The 8,563-nt window shown below is 48.0% G+C and overlaps 1 protein-coding gene across 1 annotated transcript in view; it reads left to right on the top strand.

The window, feature by feature from the left end:
- Positions 1-295: 295 nt before the first annotated feature.
- Positions 296-8,563, top strand: part of LOC107123545 (CREB-binding protein-like) — a 34,800-nt gene continuing 26,532 nt past the window's right edge. The window contains exons 1-2 of the mRNA XM_015426794.1: positions 296-382; positions 5,718-6,107. Of these exons, the coding sequence (XP_015282280.1) occupies positions 296-382; positions 5,718-6,107 (477 nt within the window). The remainder of the gene's footprint in view (positions 383-5,717; positions 6,108-8,563) is intronic.

Genomic DNA, 8,563 nt, shown 5'->3' with positions numbered 1-8,563 from the left:
CAGTTCGTGCGAGCCAGACTTCCTCGGCCCACACCATTCAAAGACTGTTAGGTCTCATGGCCGCTACAACAGCTGTCTTGGTTTTCGCAAGGCTGCAAATGAGGCACCTTCAACTTTGGTTTCTGCGCCACTGGACGCACACAGGGTATTCCTCTCTCCACCGCCGCATGTTCGAGACTCCCTACGTTGGTGGACGCTTCGCTCCAACTTACTTCAGGGGGCTCCTTTTCACCCACCATCCCCAGAAGTCATCATTACCACCGACGCTTCCATGACAGGTTGGGGAGCCCATGCCATGGGTCATTCAGTTGGAAACATTTGGGACGATATCACGAGGCGGAACCACATCAACTTCTTGGAACTCTTAGCCATCTTCAACGCTGTAACCAGCTTCCTCCCACTGAGGGGAAAGTGTGTGACCATTCTTACGGACAATGCCACGGCACTATCCTACATAAACAGACAGGGAGGCACTGTTTCAAATCGTCTCTGCAATCTGGCGATAGCTCTTTGGAACCTCTGCGGAACCAAGAACGTATTCTTAGTAGCCACTCACATACCTGGAAGGCTAAATCTACAAGCCGACCGCTTAAGCCGTTCTGGTTTCAGCCTGCACGAATGGGGGCTGAGGTATGTTTACCTTTTACCACTCTTCCAGAGGTGGGGGACTCCCCAAGTCGACATCTTCGCGACCAAAGACAACAAGAAGTGTCACCTGTTCTGCAGCTGGGGCAGTCAAGGTCCCGGGTCCTTAGGAGATGGCCTTCTCTACCCGTGGTCAACGAAACTCCTATACATGTTTCCTCCCATACCACTGATCTTCAGGGTCGTCCGCAAAATTCTGAGAGAGAGTGCGAACGTGATTTTGATAACCCCATGGTGGCCCAGACAACCCTGGTTCTCGACGCTCCTAGACCTGTCTCACGGAACGTATTACCACTTTCCGTTGATCCCAGACCTCCTTTGTTTGGAAAACTCACCAGTACTTCATCACGATGTGGGGGCGTTGAAGCTGACGGCCTGGCACATACGACCTCACACTTCTCGGACCGCATAGCACATGTTCTCCTGAATGCGAGAAAACCGTCCACACGCAAATCTTATGAATGAAAATGGAAGAAATTTTGCAACTTTATAGGGGCCGACGCATCTGAAGCTGTGTCTGCTGTTTACAGAAAGTTTTTTCCTATCTCCTATCCCTGGCTGACTCGGGGCTTTCCCATTCCTCGTTAAGAGTATATTTATCTGCTTTGTCTGCATTTCATGTTTAAATCGATGGATGTTCTTTGTTTACACATCCTGTCACCAAACGTTTTCTCAAGGGCTTGTTACATTTGTACCCTCCAGTTAAACACACAACCGTTCAATGGGACTTACCTTTAGTTTTACGTCAGTTGACACGAAAACCGTTTAAACCTTTGGCAACTTGTGAATTACGACTACTGCCTTGGAAGACAGCCTTCCTAACAGCAATTACGTCTGCCAGGAGAGTTGGAGAACTTCTGGCATTTCGACATGATCCACCTTACCTCTCTATCCTTCCTGATGGGGTCCGTCTTTTTCCCGATATTACTTTCTTACCCAAAGTAGTTTCGGAATTCCATCTGCAGGCTGAGGTTATTCTACCAGATTTTTTTCCTAATCCTACGACGGATGAAGACCGTCTTTTGCATAACTTGGACGTCAAGAGGTCTCTCCTGTTTTACTTGAACAGAACGCGGCCGACGAGGCGCGATCCTCACCTCTTTGTGTCGTACGCTTCGTCTAGGATCGGTACCCGTATTACGGCGCAAAGACTATCCAAGTGGATCGTGGGCCTGATTCGGTTCTGCTATCTTCTAGCGAAACGGCCATTGCCTGGACCACTCATGGCCCATTCTACCCGGTCCCTTGCGACGTCCACTGCTTTCCTCAGCGGTGTTCCACTCCATGATGAATGTAAGGCTTGGACGTGGGCTACGCCAAACACCTTTATCAGGCACTATGCCCTCGACGTCCGCAAGACAAATACCAACATAGGACGTCACGTTTTGTCTGCCGTTCAGCGATGATTCTCCTGCCAGCACCCTCCTCCAGGTAGGATAATGCTCGCTAATCTCCCATTGGTGTGAAGCACAGAGACCACGAAGAAGATAAACAGGTTGCTTACGAGTAACTGGTGATCTTCGAGTGGTCATCTGTGCATTCACACCACCCACCCTCCTTCCCCGCTGCTGACAGCTTCTAATTTTTAGTTCAGAGGTTGTTTCGCGACGGCGCTTGAAGGAACTGGTGGGATGTCCGCGCCCGCCCCTCTGGGCATGCACACTGAGTTCCTGCGCTTGCCTGAGGTAAACGGGCGCGAAAAGTCCTCTGAAGAGAGCTTGCTACAGCACCGGTTGGTTCAGCGCGTGCGCACTAAACCCCATTGGTGTGAATGCACAAATGACCACTCGAAGATCACCAGTTACTGGTAAGCAACCTGTTTTTGGAAGGTGGAAAAAATGTATCTCAAAAATGTATAAAATATTGTTAAAATGGTATACTGAAGATGAAACGGTTAAAGAGCAGATGATAAAATGGGCAGTAAATATGAACACAGAAGTAACAATAGAATCTTGGGAGTATTTATGGAAAAATGCACTAAAAATATCAAAGTGTTATAATTTTAAAGAAAATTGCTATAAGATGATGTATGGGTGGTATATGACACCGAAAAAGATTGCTAATATGAATATCAATATGTCTAACAAATGTTGAAAGTGTAAAAAAGTGGAGGGCTCTTTTTACCATATGTGGTGGACATGTGAAAAAGCAAAGAAATTTTGCAGTGAGATCCATGCAGAGATGGAAAAGTTCACGAAATGTACATTTAAAAAGGAACCAGAAATACTACTTTTGTGACTAAAAATGGAAGAGGTTAATGTATCAAAGAGAACTCTGATGTGGTATATGATAACTACAGCAAGAATGACGTATGCTCAGAATTGGAAACAGCAAGAAGTCCCGAAGATTGATGATTGGATTAAAAAATTATTATTTTCAGTTGAAATGGACAAACTGACAAGAAAGTTGAATAATGTGGAAGCAGAAGATTTCGATAATGACTGGAAGGATCTAAAAGAATACTTAGAAAAGTATTGGGAAGTAAAAGACAATTTGTTTAGTTTTAATAATTATTAATCATAGAATGCTTGGGAGATAGGATAAGTTAAAAATTAATTACTATAGTGAAATAATAGTTACCTAGTGAATTACAAAAAGAAAATTGTTGTTGTAAAAATTAATAAAGAGATGGGCAGGAGGTTGAAGCACTGTGGGAAGCCATATATTAGGGAGGGGAAAGGGAGGTGGGTAGGGTATGAAAGGGTCAAATGTAAACAATTTAATGTTGATTATGAATGTTTATATCCTAAATAAAAAAAATTTTGACAAAAAACCACAATCTCATCTTCACTTGTGCATCTTAACTCTGACTGGTCGTTCCTGATGTTTCTGCACACACACACCCCTCTTCCTGTATGCAGAGCATGAAGGAATCTTGTTTCAGTTAGTCTGAGGAAGTGTGTTTGTGCACAAAAGCGCACACCTTAAATAAAACTTTGTTGGACTTAAAGGTGCCATTGGATATACATGCCAGTATATGGTACTCTCAGGTAATTCTCAAGTGATACGTCTTTATAATAACTCCCCTATCACAGGTTATGCGGAATCAAAATTCCAGTTATCCATCATAATTGTACTCTCAACCCCCCCTGGTCTGTTGTTCTGAAGTTTATGTAACCCTGTCTGTCTTGTTACTCAGATATAATGCTGTAGTGTATGTTGTTTAGTAGTTGAAATTCAATTGTTTGCACTCAAATTTAAATAAAATTAAAAATTATATTTTAAAATTTTTAAAAACGTGCCATTGGACTCAAACTTCGTTCTGCTCCTTCAGACCAGCACAGCTGCCCACCTGAATGAATACTGGCGTAATGTTGGATTCTTTTCCATTTTGTGTGCCATCCCATTTTCTGTATAAGAAATTTAGTGTGGGCTTTGACAGAAATGGCAAGGCACCCAGACTTGCTTCATGTATTTGTGCTTGGAGCCTGGGGTGCAGGTGATTTCCGTGCATGTCAGAGTCAGGGTATCACTTCACATCCTTTGGGCCTCGTAGCCCTCCTGAGACATGTACACTTGCTTAGGGCAGCGTGGGAACCTGGTTGTGGGGGGGACGGGGGGGGGAGAGCTGCTGGAGTTCCGGCCCCGCTGGTGGACCTCCTGATGGCACGTGGTTTTTGGCCACTGGCTGGGGATTGGCCTGATCCAGCACGGCTTCTCTTATGTTCTTACCCGGCGTAGCCTCTTTGCTCTGGGGTCCCAGACAACTCTGGGCCCTATCCCTCCAACTGCCACGGAGCATGGAAGCGCTCAGTCTTTAGCCTTCAGTTTTCAGGTATGACCACACCATTGATAAGCTTTCCAGCAACAAAATAATTTGGGCAGTTTGAGGATGGTCAGTATTGGATACTATTATAGTGACTGCTAGCTTGTAAAAAAGATTGTTTTAATTCCATTTCAGGAAGTGTGTGAGTACTGTTTCAATAAAATACTGGAAATGTTGTTTATCATTCCAGAAATGTGGGAACAGTACTCCCAATAGTTCATTGAAAGTAATCATATACTTCTGGACTCTCCTGTGTGGAATTAAAAAGGGGAGAGAAAGGAAGGCGCCAGCCATTATTCCCCATGGGGGAGACCTAGCCTCTGGATTCTGGAGGCCAGATCGGCGCCCTGGGAAGTGAAGGCCCTTCATATGGCCCATGCACCACCATTCCGCTGTTGAGCGCTGGAAAAATATGGGCCATTGTCAGAGACCAGGGCTACCACCCATTATTTCCTATGAGCTGCATACCTGGTCTTTGTCAGGTCTACCACCCCCAGGAGAATGTCCAAAACTGCCACCGGGCCCCTGTTGGGCAAGAGCCCACCTTCAGCCTCTGGTCATTCACGGCCCCGCCAGTGGCTTCCGGGCAGCACAAGTCCCCACCAACAGTTATGGGGCAGCGTTCCTTCATGCCCTCGGGACAGTGGGAGGCTGGGGGGGGGGCAGGCCACAGCGATGCCTGGTGGGCTGCTCAGACTCCCAGAAGGCTTGGTTGTGCAGCTGCAGCCCACCCCCTCCCCATCTGCCCGCTGTTCTCCAGGCAGGCTTGTAAAGGGGCAGAAAGGAACACAGACCTGGGGCCATTAATGGCTGCAAGATCAAAGGTGGGCTCTCATCTGACAGGTGAGTCCAGGGCCATTTCCTAATACCCACATGTTGGTGGTAGAGCGGAGGTCAGGTCTGCTTCCCATTCCCCCCCCCGCCCCCCAGTGTTCCAGAGCTGGCTGGTGGTGCGTGGGTTCTGTAAAGGGCCATTGTTCCCAAGGGGGCAGACTGGCCTCCAGTGCTCAGAGTCCCGCTTGTCTCCCATAGAGGAAGCCAAGGAGCAGTAGAGCTCTCCCTCCTCCCTCCTGCATCCCCAGCAGGATTCCTGATTTCAGTATTACTGGGAGGGGAGGGCAGCCGTGCTGGAGAGATGACAGCGGAAGCAGCAGAGATGGCCAGTCCAGTAAGGCGCCTGACATATCCATTCGACTGCGCAGCCCTGGGGGGGGGGGGACTCCTGTGCTGCAGTGACTCTGCTCTTGTCTGTGTAGACGGGTCTGACGGCTTGCTGACTGCTGTGTTTGCCGCCCTTTCCTCCTAGCAGGGACAAGTTCCTGGCGCAGCTCTTCCTAACTCTGTGGCTACGCTAGGACCACAGAGTGGCCAGCTCTCGTGTCCTCCGGCGACCCAGCTGCCCCTCCATCAGCCTGTGCCTCCATTGGTGAGCGTGCCATCCGTTCAGCACCAGACCCCTCCGCAGCCAGCAGTGCCTGCCCAGCCAGCCACACCAGTCCCTGCTTCAGGACAAGCCCCCACCCCCGTCGCAGGCTCCGTCCCAAATGCCACTCAGATGCAAAGCACACCTTCTGGGCAAGCAGCTGCCCAGACTCAAGTCACGCCGCAGCCTCAGACGCCAGTGCAGCCCCCCTCTGTGCCCACGCCACAGCCTCCTCAGCAGCAGCCAGCCTCCGCCCAGGCCCCTGGCACACCCGTGAGTATATATGGGCTCTTTCACTTTCCTGAGACCGGGTTTGAAAAGTCCCAGCAGCCTGTGGGAGGGAGAGGATCCTCTCTCTGTGTGTGGCCCAGGGGAGGGAGAGGAAGGGAAAAGGTTGTTAACTGCATAGAAGCGTTCTTCCTTTGTTATCCCAGAGTCTTTTCCATTGTTGAAATTTAGGTGTAAGATCCCTGGGACAGGAGATGTCTAGAGATGTAAAACTTGTGAAAATTTTGAAGCCATGGGAAAGAACAGAACAGGCCGGGGGGGGGGGGGATATGGGGAATACGAATTCCTTACCAACCCTAGCCTTATTTTTCTGCTTTAACAACATACGATACATCAGTTATAACTTTGATATGCAATCTAGTTGGCTTATTTATGAAATTTAAAAGCGTAACAGTTTTCTATCAGTGAAACTGCAAATATGCCCAGTATATCAATAGTGAGAGCTGTGGACTGCTGCACCCCATGCTATTTAGGTACATGCAGCTGTGGGTTTTGGGTTTTTAAGCATACCTGACATATGGTCAAACTCAGGGTGGAGGAAAATGATAATGTCTAAGAGGATTTTTGCCTTCTCTGGGGTGTGTGAGGTTTTTCAAAAAACATTTAAGAACAACTCATCGACCAGTCCTTTAGCGTTTAGAAAGGATGGCTGTGATTACTAAGAGCCAGCATGGGTTTCTCAAGAACAAGTCATGTCAGATGAACCTTATCTCTTATTTCGAGAAATTTACTACCTTGCTGGATCGGGAATGCTGTAGATATATTTTATCTTGATTTCAGTAAGGCTTTTGATACGGTTCTACATAATATTCATGTTGACAAGTTGGTAAAATGTGGTTTGGATCCTATTACAGTTAACTGGTTGACAGATTGCACCCAAAGAGTGCTCGTTAATGGTTTCTTATCCTCTTGGAGAGGAGTGACAAGTGGAGTGCCTCAGAGATCTGTCCTGGGACCTGTTTTGTTCAACAAAATGGATGAAGGAACAGAGGGAATGCTTATTAAATTTGAAGATGATCTTAAATTGGGAGGGGTAGCAAATATGGTAGAAGACAGAGTCAGGATACAGGATGATTTTGACAGAGTGGAAAACTGGGCTAAAACAAATAAAATGAATTTTACCGGAGATAAATGTGAAGTGCAGCCTTTAGGTAGGAAAAATCAAATGCATAATTATAGGATGGGGGAGACTTGTCTTGGCAGTGGTATGTGCGGAAAGGAAAAGAAGAAAGAAAAAAAGATACAAAGTGATTTTGTCTTGCGAACTGGGAAATTAAAATGGTAAGCCCTGCCATTGGCCACGGGACTCTTCCCTGGCGTGCCAAAGACCAGAACCCCTGTTGGCTGCGTTCTCGTCTTTTGTTAAAGCGCTAGGGGTTTTAAAGCCATTTCCCCACGAGCCTTCCGGTATATTTGCTGGTAGATCTGGCAGGTGAAAAGCTCTTGCAAACTGCTTGCCTGGGGTTGCCAGTAGCTTTGAATACCTGTGCTTTACTCCAAGGGTCTCTGCCCCAGAAGGTCGGACCAGAACCAACGGGCTGAAATTAAATCAAAAGAGCTTTTGGCTAAACATCTGGCAGAACTTCCTGACAGATGAGGGCGGTTCCTCAGTGGAACAGGCTTCCTCGGGAGGGGGTGGTGGGCTCTCCTTCTTGGGAGGTTTTTAAGGAAAGGCTAGATGGCCATCTGTCAGCAATGCAAATTCTGTGAATTTAGGCAGATCATTAGAGGGAGGGCAGGAAGGGTTGCCTCAGTGCTTAGTTCTTGTGGCCCTTTCTTACACGCCCGGTGAAATGCTGATCGCCACTTTGGGGTCAGGAAGCAACTTTTCTCCAGGCCAGCTTGGCCAGCGACCCTGGAGGTTTTCTTTTGCCATCTTCTGGGCATGGAGCAGGGGTCACTGGGAGTGGGGGTGGGTGGGTTTTAACCTCTGTAGTTGTGAATTTCCTGCAATGTGCAGGGGATTAGACTGGATGACCCCGTAGGCCCCTTCCAACTCTATGATTCTATGATTTCAGCTGGTGGGCAAGTTTATCAAGGAGCACCCATAAGGTCAGTTGTTCTCAGAGATGTAAATTTCCTGTCTGGATTTGTGCCAAGAGGTGCTGAGCCCCCGGTGCTGGAGGGCAGCTCGGCTTCAGCTGAATGCGGCCCAGCCCTGAGGAAGTCCCTTCCCACCCTCCCCGGGCCGCATAGCCGGCCAGCAGCCAGCATGGGCAAAAAAAACCCCCTTCATCAGCAGGTGTCTCGACGTGCTTGCCCAGTTTCCCTGCCCATCTCTGTTTCTTTTAAAACTTTTAAGAAAGTAATAAGACAAAGGTTGTTTTGTATTACTCATTTATTTTCAAGTAAACAGCTGTAGCGCAGGTGTGAGGTGCCGCCAGCGGGGGGGGGGCTACAAAAACAAGAGGGGAGGCGCCTCCCTGGCTGCAGACTGGGCC

This window comes from Gekko japonicus, unplaced genomic scaffold (genome assembly GCF_001447785.1).
Source record: "Gekko japonicus isolate JY-2015 unplaced genomic scaffold, Gekko_japonicus_V1.1 scaffold5965, whole genome shotgun sequence".
In the NCBI taxonomy this organism is placed as follows: Eukaryota; Metazoa; Chordata; class Lepidosauria; order Squamata; family Gekkonidae; genus Gekko; species Gekko japonicus.
This window is presented reverse-complemented; position numbering and strand designations above follow the sequence as displayed.